This window comes from Sander vitreus, chromosome 13, assembly GCF_031162955.1.
Source record: "Sander vitreus isolate 19-12246 chromosome 13, sanVit1, whole genome shotgun sequence".
Taxonomy (NCBI): domain Eukaryota; kingdom Metazoa; phylum Chordata; class Actinopteri; order Perciformes; family Percidae; genus Sander; species Sander vitreus.
In genome coordinates, this window is record NC_135867.1 from 16,110,241 (window position 1) to 16,128,833 (window position 18,593).

The window sequence follows — 18,593 nt, forward strand, 5'->3', positions numbered from 1 at the left end:
CACCTCACTGAGAGGTGTTACTATGGGAGGAAGAATATAACATGATGAGAAGGATACAAGCCTGTGTGCTGTTTCACCGTGACAGACTCAGTGATTTACCTCGGTGAGGGGAAAATAAATCTCTGAGTGAGAAACACGTCAGTTCCTGTATCTCTGCAGTTATGAAATGGTTTGACAGCCAACAGCAAAAGAGTTTGTTAGTTTTTATCATTTGTTTTCTAGCTGACAGTGTGCAGTTTGTACTGATGATGGGGATTTCAAATATCGCCTTTGGCTTGTAGTGGTCATTTATGTCAAATCTAAAACCAGGAATATGCTGAAACAGTTGTTTCTTCTTAGACACGTGTTGTTGAGTCTATAATGCAATAACCGTGAAATACAAACAGCAAAGATCTTAACATTTAAAGAACTGTTTACATTATGCTATTTACCCAGTTGTTTCAACTCAATTACATGCAATTAAATATGTTATTCAATATTAATATGTATTGATATGTTATATGAAATACCACCAATAGCCGGGAATTGTTATTTTACTTAATTCTGCAATAGCTGATTTCTTCTTGTAGCGGAAACAAGCTGTGAACACAACATTTACATACCACCTTTTAAGTTGATATGGCGAACTTGTTAACAAACAGTTGCTTATTTCCATACCCCGCAGTAATGGGGCGACATTATCATTCATGTGAAGTTGTGTTTCTGACCACCCGGCAAATGTTTACTATTTTAGCTTCGTTTTATGTCTCTACCAACTCCTGAGGGAAACATTTGGCTCTTTAGCTGTTAAATGGTCACCAGTGTTCACCAGCTATAGTTGCTAACTGTGTCTGTCTGTTCGATGGTGCTGAGCAGTTAGCATACAGTGGGTTTTTAGAACTTTTTTTCTGAAAACAGCTGCCTTGTGCGGACAAAAAAGACACAATGAGAGCAGCGAGAGTGAATCAAAGTTGCAGCCCGGGCAGCTAAAACAATGAGCTGAAACTCGCTGTAAAGCTCTGTAAAGCCTAAGGGAGCTGCAGGTTCAGGTGATAATTATCCGTAGGTTTTTAATTAATCAAAAGTGATCCCTTTCACTTTGTAACATTGTTCTCACATTGTAATTGACACATTGTTAGTGTGAAATTATTATTTCACACTATATATAGCCCCTTTAAAGCTGTTTACATTTTTACATTTACAAGGGGTCAGATGACTACGTTATTGACTTATCACTTATCAGCCGACTCTACAGATACCACAGCAGACTAAGCCTCTATGACCAGTGACAGTATCATTTTAACCATTACATATCTAGCAGCAAATATAATGTGACATTTACCTGTACTGTTAAAGTCATCTTTAACTTTTTCTACCTTATTCTCCACAGTAAAACTGTCTGTGTCACAACTTCCACCTCCCGTCAATATCCTGTTAAGGACACGTTTAAGTAGGGTGAAAGCCCTGTAACTCATACAGTGTGTTAAATAATAGGCATGATCAAAACATTTCATTTCTTTGAACTTTGGTGAAACATTAAAGATCTGTGATGTTGCAGAGCAGCTGAGAGAAAAACTACCAGCTTCATTTTGGCACCGTTTTTAAGGGGAGTGCACAGCTTGTTGGCAGGTCGGGGGTGGAGAGATCTGACTTGTAGCAATGCCCCAGCATACTGTATTTACCCACTCTCACAGACAGTAGAGAGTAAGGTGGGTGGACCTTGCCTTGGTTATTGATTATTACCCAGGTAATTGGTTATTGATTACTCCCAGCCTTCTTCTCTGAGGGGACTTACTGTACGACCATTCAGTTTGGTATTGAGTTCTGTTTTCTGCCAAATCTAATTTCAGTATGGAAGATATAGCTACAAAAAACACATGTAGAGGAGTAAATGGACAGTCCAAAACAGACAAATCACCTTCTGCTGCTGCTCGCAGTGTTGACTCATGCTGCGGATCCTGCATGAAAAGACTCAAGCTCTGGTTACCTGTGGACTACAAGAATGAAAGTGTTCAGTTTTTAAAACTGACGGGACCCATGGTAAGATTGTGTTTACAAGAGTTGAATTATAAACTCCTCCAGACTAAACATTTTCAGAGCTAAAGGTACTAAGTCTGCAACAACATTCAGAATAATTGTGTGAATCATATTAGATACAGGAACATCTGTCTTGTTGAGGCTGTTGGGAATGTACATTTTTAAAAGCTGCTATTATTTAGAGTAGTTTGCAGTGTTGGTCACTTATTACCATGCTAAAAGTGAATATGTCTGTGTTGCCTTTAGTTTGAAAAATGAGCGTTGTGGTGTACCAGTAATCCTTTTCAATTTGCCACCTGCTCCATTATAACAGTAATTAACAGGGTAATAACTCCAAACCATTGGGAATAATTAGAAAAAAGAATTGCCTGGTAGTGATAAAAGGGTGTCAGTAATTTACAGAAAACAGAATACACCCTCTCACTGACCTAAATAAATGCCTTAGAGGCATCACTATCTTGAGTATCAGAAAAATACAGTGTGATATGTTGGTTGTACTAAATTAGCACTTGAAGATGTTCAAAAGTAAGCCTTAAATACCTTTCTTATACAGTATATATCAACTCAAATGTATAGACTTTAAACATGCTTGATAGAGTAGATCAGAGATATTTTAGAACAATATTTTCAATATAGCATATAAATCTGAACAGAAAATTATAACTTTGTGAGGAGAAAAATAGTTTTCACTTTTCTCTGACTCCCATTCAGCGCACAAAGCCAGAACTTCATAGATGAGGACATCCTTATGATGCCAAAGGCTGTCAAAAACCTGCACCAGCAATCACTAGAACTATTTTCTAAAGAAGAGAAGTAGTAAAGATCTTTAGAAATACAAAAGGAGCTGCAAAAACCAAAGCATAACACATGCCAGCTGCCAGAGCAAATACGAATTTTCTCTTACTTCAATGCCTTTTGAAACATGTTTTTTTATACAAATAATAACTCAGCTACTGTATGTGCTGCATGTTGAGTTTACTGTTTCATTCAAGTTTGGTAAAGTTCACTTATCTTTTTGTAAGGGAGCGTGACTTTGTTTTTCAGTTGATTTCACAGATGATGAGCTTCCTGATCGGCTTCGTCAGCATGGTGTTCTGCGGTCACCTGGGGAAAACAGAGCTGGCGGGGGTGGCGTTAGCGATAGCCGTGAGTGATCTCGGTGCAGTTTAGTTTCTGTTTTTGTTGGCATTCTGTTCTCAGGCATCACTGCTCATTCTCTTTCATAGCGTTGCTTTTGAATTTATTTTATTCAGACATTTTTCTATCCAAGCATGAATCTGTTTTGCTTTGCTTTTTGGACTGTTGTCTAATGATATCTCATTTCAATATAGGTAATAAATGTCACAGGTATTTGCATTGGCTGTGGTTTGGCATCAGCATGTGATACTCTCATATCTCAGGTATTCAATTCATCTTATTTATACAACCAGGTCAGTCTTGACCAGTTACTGCTGTGTTCACAGTATGCTCTTCCAGATTTGTTTTCCTGTGTCAAATTGCCCTTTTTCTTCCACCTGAGCGAGTCTTGTTTTATTTTCCTGTTTTTCAGACTTATGGGAGTGGCAACCTAAAGCGTGTAGGAGTGATACTCCAAAGGGGAGTTTTGATTCTGCTCTTAGCCTGTTTCCCCTGCTGGGCCGTCCTCATTAACACTCAGCCTATTCTGCTGGCTGTCAGGCAGAGCGCAGAGGTCGCCAGGTGAACCCCTTTACAATTCAGAATCATCATAGCCATACAATAGCACAAACTGATCAAATGCTGCATATACACTTATATCTTTCCCTTTTTGTCTTTCTGCCATAAAGACTTTCCCAGCTGTATGTGAAGATTTTTATGCCAGCTCTGCCAGTGAGTTCATCCTCCTCAACAGTTTTTTATAACGTTTTTTTGTATCTCCATCCATATATGCTGTATTGAATTGTTTTTGTGTTGCATTATTGATCCAATTAACCCCATTCATCCATTCAACTTCATGCTGGATTTTTCAGGCTGCCTTCATGTACCAGCTGCAGGGGAAGTATCTTCAGAATCAGGTGTGTTTAATGACCTGCAAGACCACTGGTGTGAAACAAAAAAAGGACTGAAAGTTTGTCCGTAACAAGACCATTTTGTGTGCTAGAAAGGAGCGTGTACTGTGAGAAAGTAACCAACAGCAGCTGCACTGATGTGTTGAACACAGCGAGTTTTTTTTAACAGCTTGCTTTGGCTCACAGGGCATCATGTGGCCCCAGGTGATATCTGGTGCCATGGGGAACGTTTTAAATCTAATAATAAACTACATCTTCCTCAACCGTCTGGATCTGGGGGTCGCGTGAGTACACCCACCATACCCACAATAGTGTACTCCTTAACTGAGTCATAATCTTTAATATTAAACACCAGTCTAGAGTATCAGTCAGAGTAAGAATATAGCATGCTGGAGGCTTTATTTGGGGACTTCTTTGTATGAGTGACTGACAATGACTACATGCTTTGTTTTTCTACCTTTTTGGGTGTTGTTTAATCGTCTGGACGCCACTAAAGTGGATCTGCAGCTGCCAATACCATCTCACAGTATGCTTTGGCTGTGTTTTTATTTGTGTACATGTGCTCCAGGGGACTGCACAAAGCTACATGGGATGGTAAGTATAGTGGATAAAACTACTGTAGACATAACTTTTCATTTGACCTTGTTATGATTTCTTGGAAGATTTCTCGGACGAAGTTTGTAATATGGTGCTAATTGTCAGGAAAATAGAAAACAAAGAGACTATTTATTACTTTGGTTAGCTCGGTCAGATGTCCTTGAAATGAAAACTAAGTCTAGATATATATTTTATTTATTATTAGAAATGTTACTCTCTATGTCTGTTGAATTGTTTGGTTGCCTAGCAGCTACATTTCACACTTTTAGATGTTGACCTGCTGTGCACTTAGAAAAAGACTCTACCCTAGCTTTACAATTAATTGTTATTAATTAATTGGACATGAACAAATTCAACAAGGTCTCTATCTATAATTAGTGCCCCATTACATAGTTCTTTCTAGGTAACTTCATAGAAAATTATTAAGAATTACAGACCTAGAAAGTAAAGCAGTACAGTTTTGGCATCAGTTAACAAAGTGCTTATCAAACATTTTCTGTCATCTGGATTCACACTTACATTGATATCAAGTGTTTTAAGAAACCTAATTACACTACTATCAACTGTACTAGTGCTAATAAGCTTACATTAACATACTAACACGCTAAACTGAGGTAGTAAACATGTTAAACAAAACCTGCTATTAACAACTATGGCATTGTCATTGTGGGTGTGTTAGCATGCTGACATTAGCATTTAGCTCAAATCGCCATTGTGCCTTAGAACAGCCCCACAGAGCTGCTAGCATGTTTGTAGACTCTTGTTTAATCTTTCATGCAATGTTCACAAATCACACTAATGGATGAGTTTTGGCTCAGTTCTGCATTGTACACATGACAATAAAGAACTCTCACTGGTGGTCAGTGTTTTCAGTATAACATGGCTGTCTTAAAGGTATAAATACATTTCACTAAATCCATTGTACCTCCTATTATCTCCAAGGCTGGTCAAAGGACTGCCTGCAGGAGTGGGGTCCTTTCCTCCTCCTGGCCATCCCCAGCATGCTGATGCACTGTCTGGAGTGGTGGCTGTATGAGATCGCAGGGTTCCTGGCAGGCATCATCAGTGAGGTCGAGTTGGGAGCTCAGTCTATAGTTTATGAACTGGCTGTTATCGCTTCCATGGTAACTGCCTTACAATGCTTTTTTCTTATAGTTAGGATAACTATCTTTATCTGGTATGTTTTGGATTGATGAAGTATCTAACAAAATGTATACTAATGTCATATTTGTGCAGATACCTGAATGATTTTGATGCTTAGAACTACACTTAAGAATCTTGGTGTAATACTATATTTAGCTATGAAATGATTGTTTCCATTTTCCATTCATCCTGTCTACCACAGTTTCCAATGGGTTGCTCTGTGGCTGCCAGTGTTCGGGTTGGAAATGCTCTTGGTGCTGGGAACACAGAGCAAGCCAAGCTATCCAGCAAGGTCTCCCTCATCTGTGCATGTATGAATCAAATATGTAGCCTGACAAATTTACTGCACAGTTTATCGATACGGGAGGTGGTGTGGAGTTTTGTTACGGAGGAAAGCTCCTTGGATCTGTTTCTATCAGGCCTCATTACAGAACTTCTGTCTGAAAGTCTGAAATCCTATCTTTTAGGATTATTGGTATTACAGAAACATGCTTTCTAACTTCATTTAGGAACAAATCCTACTTTATCTTAGGATAGGAACTAAGTTATTACAGAACCATCCTAACTTAGGTATTTCCCAAGTTAGGAATCCTAAAAAAAGAGGTTACAGGAGGTCTGAGATGTAGGACACAGGCATGAGTTTAGTTAGTGTTTCTGTAATGGGAAGATATGATTTTTCCCTTTTTTTCCCAAACTTAAGTTAAGCTAGGACAAGCAATTAGGATATTTTTTCAAAGCCATGTGCCATGTTTTTTGCATTTAAATCTGACACCAAAATGCTTTCTGTTGGGTCCTCTACGCTCTCTGTCACTTGTTGATTTAAAATATATGCTAATCCACATAAACACAAATTTGGTTTTATATATTTCCCACCCTTGTCTAATAATGTGCTGTCATTCTTATGCCCAATCCAGTTATTGTCTCATGTTTCATCGGAGTTTGTCTTGGTGTGTCTAAGGATGTGGTTGGTTACATTTTCACCACAGAGAAGTGAGTACAGATTTTGTGTTTTCTTACCTTAAACAATAACTAACGACAGACCCTCACACAGAGAGCTCCTATAATGTTAAAGTGAAATTCTTCATGTATTAACGTCAGAGGACGCTGACCCTTGACAGCAAGGTAAGCTTGGACTTGTTGATTTGTCACAACCTGAGACATGGTGCAGCTATTTCATCTAAACAGAAACATCAACTTTGCACTCACCATTTTTTTTGCAATTTTATTCTCAGGTCTGTATTTGCATTTTGCTTTTAGAGACATTATTCAGAGGGTGGCTGATGTCATGAAGATTTACTGTTTCATCCATGTCGCTGAGGCCATTGCGGTGAGCCTTTGCCATACAAATCACTTTACCTCTCTGCTGAGCAAAATAAACCTGACGTGTTGTCACAGATGTCAGATTTCTCTTTGTTTTACCTGCACAGGCTGTGACTGGAGGTATTGTTAGGGGAGCAGGGAAGCCAGTGGTTGGTGCTGTGTGCAACTTGGTGGGTTTCTACTTCATTGGGTTCCCCATTGGAGTGTCTTTGATGTTCCCTGTCAAAATGGGCATTGTAGGTGAGGACAAATACAAATATTTATACAGTAAGTAAAAATTGGATCATATTTCCATTCAAACTAATAATCTGTCCTCTTTCCATCTCTGTTGCAGGGTTGTGGTCGGGGTTTTTCATTTGTGTTTTGGTACAGTCCACATTTTTTATAGTTTTCCTGTGTAAACTAAATTGGACAAAAGTCACTGAAGAGGTGAGTGACACCTGTGTCACAGGACAAAAATAATTCAATTAATACAGTGCCCTTGCCATATAAAACTGCAAATTCAACAATGTGGACAGCATGTGATTCTAATGTTGAAGCCTGTTTTTCAGTGTTTTTTAAATATGAAATATGTAATATAGTTGTTTTAAATATCTCTAAATAGGCGCAGATAAGAGCAGGAGTCTACATTACAGAGAGGAACGAGATCTTCGGGATAGAAAACAAGGGTAAACACAAGTTATTTTACCTACAGCTACATATGGACATCTTTTTTTATGAGAACTATTGCACAACTAACGCTAGTGATGTATTAAAACCTCTCACAGCCCTGGATTCTGGTGAGAAACAGGTCCACATTGTGACCAGTATATCCAGTTCTTTGAGTCCAATGGAGGGGAACCTGGAAGTGCTCGATGCAGGTCAGCAGACATCAGATGACGTGGTTCTGTCAGTCAGGCAGCTGGTGGTACGACGGGGCCTCGCTGTGCTGCTCATGGTCACCATCCTCGCTGCTGGAGTCTTCATCAGTGAGCTGCTCATCAGACTGCTAGAATGAGACGAGGGACCGTTATTAGACCTCATGTGTGCAGCACGAAACACAGCTCTGTGAGTCTGCATTCCAGAGTACAGATGCATCTTCATGTTTAGCAATAACGCATTCCATGTAGAAAAAAACAGACACCTACAATTGATAGCAAAATTATACATACAACAATATGTCTTTGTTACAAGATTAAGTGATTAGCATGATAGAGTGAAGGCATCTTCCATCATACCATCTGAAGCAATTTGTAATGACACATTTTCATTCCATACTCACACTTTTACAAAACCTCTGACCAGTTATTATGCCCTTATGATGGGAAAATATTACAGTGATACACGTTACACAAGTAAAAATGTTCCATAACTATTAGTGATGTCAGTTAAACGCACTATTAACGGCGTTAACGCAAACCCATTTTAATGGCGTCAATTTTTTTATCACGAGATTAACGTTCTTTTTGGCCTAGCAAACTTTGTAGTTTTTTTCACATGCTGTTGCAACAACTAGTAACGTTAGAAAAACTACAACACCACACCGGATCTAGCTAGACCGGAAACAAAACAACAGGCACGCCGCACACACTTGTTTGGGCTTGCGAGCCGGCCAAAGAGTAGTAGGCTAACGTTACGTTTTGAGTGGATGGCGAGCGCGAGACGCCAAAATGGATGCCAATAAGATTCTGAATGGAAAGTTTACTTTTAAAAAGTTGCCAAATGGTTCCATTGACAAGACCAAAGTGATCTGTGTGTTTTGTCGTTGTGAACTGAGCTATCATCGCAGCACGTCCAGTCTGAAATACCACTTGATGGCCAAGCACACAGATGATGCAAATTCTCCGCCCCCTCGTCAAAGCCATTACATTGTGTGAGAGATTATTTGCTCCAAGTGAGAATGTTAGTGTGAAACTGAACACTACAGTATGCCAACGTTGTTTTCAATAAAAAAACATTTGCACAAAGCAAGCCAATCCACTTTTCCATGTTGATAAGAGCATTAAAATGAGAAAAAAATAATGGGACAAAAAGAAATCAAGGGACATTTAGAATAGATAAAAATGTGCAATTAATTGCAATTAATCGCAATTAAATATTTTCATCGTTTGACAGCACTCATAACTATATTAAAAAAGTGAAATTATTTCATCATTTTGAAAACTTGAAAAGTTGTTGAATTTGTTTAGATCCATTTGGATTATTACTTTATTTCCTGTCATTACTTCATACCGAAGGGTTTGTCTTTAAAGAAAAAACTATTTTTGGTACTTAGTACTAAAGTTAGTATTTCTTGTTCTAATCTTATTTATAGTTCAAACCCAGTCACTCTGGCAGTACTTACATCAGTCATGTAAACTTATAGGAAGCATGACTTTAATGAAGCAGCCAATGAAAAGCTGAACTGGAGAAATACTGTATAGGGATGTCTCTTCACATAGAAACATGCTGTGTAAGATAATATCCAGTCAAGACACTGAGGAAACATGTTTTCATTATGAAATATATAGTCTGAATGGATGCCACAGTTAGAAAGAGCATGATTAAATGCTATATTTAGGCTACAGCGCGTCCGTGGATGTGTGCTTTCATCATCAAAGACAGAAAAGCTGCTCTTTTTCTTTGGTTTATTTTTTCTTTCCTTTGATCTGTGTAGCCAAATTTGATGATAATGAAAGGTCTGTATGGTCACACTGCAACGTGCTGGCTGGATGAAGACATATCAAACAGACATGTCCACAGTTCTAAGCTCACAAATAAAGAATTCACCCTGCTAACAGCAAACATTAACCATGTGTGATTGTCAGAAATATATACAGGTATGGTGTTTCTCCACAGATCCTATGAAGGCAATTAGCTCAACATTTTGGAAAATATACTTCTTATTCAAGTTGTAAGAGAAGATACAGTTAGGTCCATAAATATTGGGACATCGACACAATTCTAATCTTTTTGGCTCTATACACCACCACAATGGAGTTGAAATGAAATGAACAAGATGTGCTTTAACTGCAGACTTTCAGCTTTAATTTGAGGGTATTTACATCCAAATCAGGTGAACGGTGTAGGAATTACAACAGTTTGTATATGTGCCTCACACTTTTTAAGGGACCAAAAGTAATGGGACAGATTAACAATCATAAATCAAACTTTCACATTTTAATACTTGGTTGCAAATCCTTTGCAATCAATTACAGCCTGAAGTCTGGAACGCATAGACATCACCAGACGCTGGGTTTCATCCCTGGTGATGCTCTGCCAGGCCTCTACTGCAACTGTCTTCAGTTCCTGCTTATTCTTGGGGCATTTTCCCTTCAGTTTTGTCTTCAGCAAGTGAAATGCATGCTCAATCGGATTCAGGTCAGGTGATTGACTTGGCCATTGCATAACATTCCACTTCTTTCCCTTAAAAAACTCTTTGGCTGCTTTTGCAGTATACTTTGGGTCATTGTCCATCTGCACTGTGAAGCGCCGTCCAATGAGTTCTGAAGCATTTGGCTGAATATGAGCAGATAATATTGCCCGAAACACTTCAGAATTCATCCTGCTGCTTTTGTCAGCAGTCACATCATCAATAAATACAAGAGAACCAGTTCCATTGGCAGCCATACATGCCCACGCCATGACACTACCACCACCATACTTCACTGATGAGGTGGTATGCTTTGGATCATGAGCAGTTCCTTTCCTTCTCCATACTCTTCTCTTCCCATCACTCTGGTACAAGTTGATCTTTGTCTCATCTGTCCATAGGATGTTGTTCCAGAAATGTGAAGGCTTTTTTAGATGTTGTTTGGCAAACTCTAATCTGGCCTTCCTGTTTTTGAGGCTCACCAATGGTTTACATCTTGTAGTGAACCCTCTGTATTCACTCTGGTGAAGTCTTCTCTTGATTGTTGACTTTGACACACATACACCTACCTCCTGGAGAGTGTTCTTGATCTGGCCAACTGTTGTGAAGGGTGTTTTCTTCACCAGGGAAAGTATTCTTCGATCATCCACCACAGTTGTTTTCCGTGGTCTTCCGGGTCTTTTGGTGTTGCTGAGCTCACCGGTGCGTTCTTTCTTTTTTAAGAATGTTCCAAACAGTTGATTTGGCCACACCTAATGTTTTTGCTATCTCTCTGATGGGTTTGTTTAGATTTTTCAGCCTAATGATGGCTTGCTTCACTGATAGTGACAGCTCTTTGGATCTCATATTGAGAGTTGACAGCAACAGATTCCAAATGCAAATAGCACACTTGAAATGAACTCTGGACCTTTTATCTGCTCCTTGTAAATGGGATAATGAGGGAATAACACACACCTGGCCATGGAACAGCTGAGCAGCCAATTGTCCCATTACTTTTGGTCCCTTAAAAAGTGGGAGGCACATATACAAACTGTTGTAATTCCTACACCGTTCACCTGATTTGGATGTAAATACCCTCAAATTAAAGCTGAAAGTCTGCAGTTAAAGCACATCTTGTTCGTTTCATTTCAACTCTATTGTGGTGGTGTATAGAGCCAAAAAGATTAGAATTGTGTCGATGTCCCAATATTTATGGACCTGACTGTAGATACCACTCATGAAGCTTAGCGAAAGTTCAATCAGGAAGACTTCCTTTATTCACTCACTCATTCTCATCTCTCTCCGGCTTCTCTTCTCTTTGGGCGCTCATTCAAAGTAGTTCAACCAGGTCTTGCCATGATCTCTCACTTAGCCAATCATATGCTTGCTGTCAAACTTTAAAATCTGTTTCCCTTTCTGCTGCTGTCAGTTGTCATTTCACAGATGTGTCCCATACCTTCACCTCCAGTCTTCATCATATCAGTGCCCAGTCCTGCTCCACATTCCAGCATCCAGGTCTTCAGCAACTCTCTTCACCACCACCGTCAGTGTCTAGACCCCAGGGGGGAATATCCTGAACTAATCACGGCATCACTACCCCACCCCCCCTTATATACCAAGACACCATAGGGTCTAATTGTCTCAAGATCTTTTTATAATGCACTTGAATGATGGTTCACTCTTAGTAAAGTCTCTCCTGATTGAAATGTCTGTCTGTGAAATATTGGTCGACAGCCTGAAGCCAGTCAGCTTTGCACAAAGACTAAAAACAGGAAACAAAATTCACCTATCAGCACCTCTACAGCTTACTGATTAAGCTGATATATGCTGTCCAATGTCTCACTTTGCCAGGCCTTCCACCACAGCACTGCGAAGGAAGGTCTGGCTAGTCCACACAGCATTCCGGGATGGGAGAAAAACGTGCTCTGGTTTATTGGCATTTCTTTAAACCAATCACAATCGTCATGGGTGGCACTAAGTGCTGCAAGGAGCCACGGTGCCGCTGCAAAATAGCCTCGGGAAGGATCTTGTTTTGGTGGAACATGTGGACATTCAAAAGTTGTTTTAGACGTGCAACAGAAAACTCAGATTGGACAGATAGTCTAGCTAGCTGTCTGGATTTACCCTGCAGAGATCTGAGGAACAGTTAACCATAGTCCTCATAAATCAACCGGAGTTTAAAATTCACAAAGAAAGTGTAAGGTAATGGACATCCGGGCAAAAAGGACATACGGTGGAATTTCTGGCTGTAACAGAGCAATCCAGGAAGTGGAAGGTCGTATATGTAGACTAAATGCTAACCAAAAGCTGCCATGTTCTCACATCAAGCAGCCCTAAACAGAATTATCATTTTGGGAAATATGCTTATTTGCTTTTCTGGCATGGAGACTCTCAAGTCTGTACGGTAAATATGAGGCTACAAAAAGCAACTGGTTAGTCTATCAATATATGGACTAATCAAATTACACATAACTTATTAAAAAATAATTATGCATTATGCAAATTGTATTTATATTTAGGCCACATAGGCCCTTCTGAAGGCATGTTTTTGGTACAGATTAACCACTGCGTATTTTGGTGGTCATAGGTGATAACTTCAAAAGTGCTCTCACATAAGAGGTTTCAACAAAAGTCTGCACTCTGGCCTATAAGAAGCCAGTTCACCCACAAGCCACTGCACTCTCCAAACGGACATCAGCACCGACTTGCAACAGATTGAAGTTTTCAACAGTCCCATAAAAAACATGCATATTAATTTATCATTACTCAACATGTAAATCAGGCTTGATTTATACATTGTTATATCGTCGTCTGAGCTTAGTCTTGCTCATCAGCTGTAACATTGTCACAGGCTCCTCACAGCGACTGTAATCTTGGCCTGCTCACCTCCAGAGACTGCAATCAGTAACATGCTGTGGCATCATTAACAAGTGACATGTGTAAAGATTTGCTGTCAGTATCATTAGAGTAGAACTTGTGATAGTTGCCTAAGGAATCTCATGTTAACTTCTTGGTTGTGGAACCATGCAGCACAATAACTTACCTGTAAGTCAGTTAAATTATGGCTGTTTTTAGCAATATTGCATATTATTTTAGTGAAACAGTCCAGAACTACTTCTGAAATCTTTCATCACTTTTGGCAACTTTAAATCAAATATGCACAACTACAAATGAGTTGTCTTAGTATAGATAATATATGGTTTATCATTAATCAGTTATTAAACATGGCAGGTTTCCATCACATTTAATAGTTAATCCTTTCCTGAGTCTTTTGAGTTCCTATATGATACAACAACAATAGAAACAGTATCAGTAGTACCTTTTCCAACTCACAGTGCTACACCTGCTTTCACAAATCCAAATTCCATATCACAGAGTGCGTACACTTAACATGTTAAAAATAAAAGTGAAATTATAATATAATCACTGTATCACAAAGTAGAAATGTGTTGGCTCCAAATTTAAATAAAAACTGGTCACTTCAGTCGTCCCCTCACCATGGCACTTTTATTTCCTGATACCTGTAAATCTGTGGCATTTATTTACAGGAATATGATGAAATTTAAATCTGGTTTTGGTTTTCTTTATGCAGGTTTATTTACACAATGTGTGTCTGAGAGAGGGCATTTTCTTTGATTAGATGTGAAAGTAGCTTTGCAGTTATTTACTAATGTATCTACATCCTAGCAGAACCATGAGTAGAATTTTTTTGCCCATCAGTTCAGCAGCTGTGGGATGCTGTTACGTGAAGAACAACAGGACCTTAATAATTGGTGGTTTCATTTTTGCATCCTTGGCAACATAGTTTCTATTCCTTACCTTGAACTGCATATTTCAAAGAAGAACCATAGAAGAAGAGTTCAATCTATATAGTTTGCAGTTCAGATTACAGACTATGACAAATGTCTTGGTGAAATATTATATTTTATACTTCTCTGTGGTTAGTTTCATTCTTATATACTTTAAATGTCCTTATTGATTGGAGGGCTAGCATATGGCAGTACGCTACATTATATTATGGGCCCAATAAAAAAATAACTTTAGATCTAAATTGTCAGTTTGGGAGAACTGTGTTTAGCCACTAGACGTCTACATTCAGAGGTCAAGGATAGCTCAGAGGTTTGGGGTCGGGGCCAGTGGTGCTAGGACTGGAGTCATTAGCCCAGTTCAATGTAAAGTTGGCCCTGCTGTGAGCGGAGGGCTCCGGTACAGGGAAAGAGTCTAATATAAGATGTTGGGATCCCGAGCCAAAAAAGGTTGGTGTAAGTGTGACAAGTTGTATATAACAATGTATTCATACATACAATTTATTTTGAGTAAAACATAATTCATTTAAAAAAGCAAATTTCAGTTTGATATTATCACAGTACTATAGTATCTATTTTCAAAATATGTATTTTCATTTATGATAGTTGTAAATGTATATGAAGACTAAGCAACTAGTGAGTAACACCAAGAAGAGGAATGCAGATAGCTAATTCAGATCCTTATCTGTGTGGTTTAATGGTTCGTCGATCTGTTGGTAATGCCTAGGGGCTCCAGTAGGGGGATCGCGCTCCTCTTCCTCATTCAATACAGACGAGTGAAGGAAAGAGCTGCGTGTGTGTTTTCCTCATCCTTCTCCCGTTACTATTCCCCTTTTTAAAGTAATTACCGTTTGCAAAGCACTGTATACTTATGAACACATGTTGATAGTATTTTCCTTTATGTTACTGTGGTTTTAAATGCACGGAAATGACGTTTTTGTTGCACTTATTTGTTGTTGAATTTCTTGCTAACAAATTTATAAGTCAACAGGTTAAAAATACATTTCATTATTCGAAAGTTCCATGGTAATTTAGCTTGTTAAAAATATCATTTACATGTCGTGTCTATTTGGTTAAATCAATAATTTAGATAATTTAGAACATGTTGAAAATACACTCATGATACCTGTGGTCCTAAAACTGAGTGTGCGCATATATACATTTGTCTGTTGTTTGTATGCATTGTTTAAAATAAGATTCAATACAGACGAGTGAAGGAAAGAGCTGCGTGTGTGTTTTCCTCATCCTTCTCCCGTTACCATTCCCTTTTTAAGGGCACAACATAAGATCACAGGAATAACAAGGTCACTGTATTTATTTTTTATAGTTTGTTTGCAAAAATACACAGAGATAGAACAGGATGGAAACATTACCTCATATTCTGAGCTTAGCAGCAAACATCAGAGCTATTCCCAATGGCAGACCAATGCAGTAGTAACACACCAGGTACTCTTTGGTTTTCTTAAACACAACAGCTCAATAAACAAGACAAGAACATTAGTTCTATTCTGTAATAACGTACCAGAAGTGCATCAAAGAATTGTAAAAATGTGTAGACTGTGAGGTTCTCTGAGACAATCTCCACAATTGTTCTGCAAACAGTAGAAAACAGTAGAAGAAGATGATCACAAAGAGTCGCCTTTATAGGATGCAGGAATAAACGTGGGTTGGTTTAAAACTCACTCATCAGAGGTAAATATGTAGCCAAGCACGGACTTACAGCCAGCGATGACAATACCCTGGAACACAGCAAGCACTCCTGTAGCAAAGATATTAGGTAAGGGATAATACCTGACAAGTTATGTGTAATGCAAGATTTGCGTCCAGATTCACAAAATATCAAACACAATTTTTTTATGGTTCTCACGTGTATTTATTTGTGTGTGTGTGTGTGTGTGTGTGTGTGTGTGTGTGTGTGTGTGTGTGTGTGTGTGAGTGTGTGTGTGTGTGTGTGTGTGCAGCACGCACCTCCACCGATGACACTGAGAGTGGTGTGTCTTGCATGCCGTCTGTGGTCAGTACCCTCTGATGGTTGGTGTTGACGGCTTCAAAGCGGGCAGAAGTAGTCTGTATCCAGAAGTCCAGCTGCTGAGTTTTTCCTTAACAATAAGCATCAGAATACCATAACCAGCAGTAGCATATGTCATTAGAAATTGGTATGGCAGTGAGAAAGGGTATTTCACAGTAGAACATAAGTGACATATTGTTTATGAGTAGGCCTACCAGAAACTGGAAGAACTGCAGCAGGCAGCATACATTACCAAAAACCGACAGTGACATACCGCTCAGAATCAACATATGCCACCAGAACAAGAGTTAAGTAGAGGACTGTGTTTCCCTTAGGAGTTAAAGGGTAAAGACAGAGAGCAGAGTTCAAAGAGAGTGAATATTGGATTTACATTCGCAAGGTGAACACAAGCATGACTCCAAATGAATAATAGCAACAAGTTACAGGTCTACATCCTTCAAAAAAGTGACGGAAGTTAATGTCTTCACTCCCAGGACTTTTTCCAAATGTCTCTAAAGTCCGTTACTAAACTGGGGAGAAGGGTGTATAAGTATGATGCTGCTCCCTCGACTTGGAATCAGTTACACAACCACTTTAATCTTCGGGAGCTGGTTTCATTGCACACATTCAAAGCCATTCTAAATTACTTGGATGCCAGCACATCTGGCTGTGTAAGTTTTGAATGTTAAAGAATGTTTTTGATATCTTATACGTCTGTAATCTGTCTCGTGTCTCCATTTTATGTTGTTATATGCTTTATGTTAGAAACCATGTTAATTGTGCTGCTGCATGTCTTGACCAGAAAACTCAAGTAGTATTATTCCTGGTTAATCAAAGATTAAATAAAAAATAAGTTTGCCATATTAACTTAACACCTGATACGTCAATATTGTGTTCACAAATTGTTTTTGCTACCCCGAAGTGTCTAAAAAAACTATTATTTCATGTAAAGTGCAGTCACGGCTGGTTTTGTTTTTACCTTTGTTTTCTAGTTATAGTGCTAGAACCGCCATACTCTGGAAATCTAGAGTTCTTGCGGGAACACAATTTGAATTTGCTCAGCGAGTCACTCTGGCATTGAGTAATGATGCTCATTAACTATGCCCTTGTAGCCGAGCTGCACCAATCACATCGCGGTATCTGATATAGGTTGGTTCAGAGGCGAACTAAACAGATGATGACAGTTTAATCTACCAGTTAGCTCCGCTGGTAGCTAAGCGTATGGGGCTCTGGATACGTCACCCCGTGTATTGTTGTGATTGGTCGTAGTGTTATCCAATTGCGTGCAGTGAGATTTTCAAATGCATGTTCGGTGCCACCCCTCGAGTTGGGCCATTTTCATAACTCAATGCCAGACCCTTAATCTTTCGGATTTGGGTCTGGATTTCCAGGCTAGAACCGCCACTGGGTGGTTTTTAGATTGGCGAGAAGGGGTATAGTGTACGTTTCTTGTGGCCTCCGGCACATGTGAGAGGGTTGAGGGGAATGAGGTTGCGGATAAAGCTGTTAGGGTGAGATTAGGAAGAGATAGGGTGGAGGTGGAGGTGCCTTTTGGTAAACTGGAGTGCCGAAGTTTCATTAATGAAAGACTGAACCAGCAGTGGCAGCGGGAGTGGAGTAAAGACACCAGAGGGAGGAAGCTGTTTGACATCCAACATCCAATAAAATCCAGGAATACAATGAGCCTGCCTAGGATAGATCAGATTAAGTTGGTCATATTAAGGCTGGGACATTGTGGGTTGGCAAGTGGGCTGTTTCTGGTGGGGATACACAGAGACGGCAAATGTCTATACTGTGGATTTCTGGAGTCTGTCAAGCACGTCATTATACACTGTCCAAGATACGCTGAGGAAAGGAGACTAATATTCATGGCTCTAAACGAGTTGGGAATTGACATTTTTTCCTTAAAAACTTAGATGGATGATGGTCCTAATCAAAAAGAAAGAGCATTGGGACTAATTCATTTCGTGAAAACCATGGACCTATATTGGAAAATATAGGTCCAAGAGGAACTTAAATGTAAGCTATATTGTCCTCATCACCAGTGGGAGGCAGCAATGCACTATCAGTGCCTAGTCTTAGGTAGAGGGAAGCTCTGCTGATACAAACACATGCTTATGAAAGATTTGACTTGTTTAATTGTACAAAGAGAAGGTAAGAGCAGTGCTGATATAAACATGTGCTTTATACATTTTTTGGGACAGGCTATTGGAGAAGCCTTGCTGCTCAAACACATGCTTTGTCAAAAAAATTTTGTTCAAGTAGATTCTGTTGTTTTGCTCCAGTTTTCTTTTGTTAGTTTCAAGCTTTGTATTTTTCTGATGTAAACGTGCTGGCACCCTACAAATAAATCTGCGCTGTTGGAA

The 18,593-nt window shown here is 39.2% G+C and overlaps 1 protein-coding gene across 1 annotated transcript; it reads left to right on the forward strand.

The window, feature by feature from the left end:
* Window positions 1–1,806: 1,806 nt before the first annotated feature.
* Window positions 1,807–8,987, forward strand: LOC144527655 (multidrug and toxin extrusion protein 1-like). Its single transcript, XM_078265858.1, has 16 exons — window positions 1,807–2,019; window positions 3,061–3,162; window positions 3,348–3,416; window positions 3,566–3,714; window positions 3,822–3,864; window positions 4,005–4,049; window positions 4,230–4,327; window positions 4,540–4,637; window positions 5,583–5,764; window positions 5,986–6,094; window positions 6,698–6,773; window positions 7,041–7,110; window positions 7,211–7,343; window positions 7,438–7,532; window positions 7,708–7,771; window positions 7,871–8,987. Exons 1-16 carry the CDS (start codon window positions 1,831–1,833, stop codon window positions 8,098–8,100), a joined length of 1,752 nt encoding a protein of 583 aa, XP_078121984.1. The 5' UTR covers window positions 1,807–1,830; the 3' UTR covers window positions 8,101–8,987.
* The last annotated feature ends 9,606 nt before the right edge of the window (window positions 8,988–18,593 follow it).

What these genes read in the sequence shown, in the direction of transcription:
- LOC144527655 (XM_078265858.1), top strand. Translation starts at nt 1,831, where the DNA reads ATGGAAGATATAGCTACAAAAAACACATGTAGAGGAGTAAATGGACAG. An exon ending in ATGTCGCTGAGGCCATTGCG is followed by an intron (nt 7,111 to 7,210) that starts GTGAGCCTTTGC and finishes TTACCTGCACAG; the next exon opens with GCTGTGACTGGAGGTATTGT. An exon ending in GGACAAAAGTCACTGAAGAG is followed by an intron (nt 7,533 to 7,707) that starts GTGAGTGACACC and finishes ATCTCTAAATAG; the next exon opens with GCGCAGATAAGAGCAGGAGT.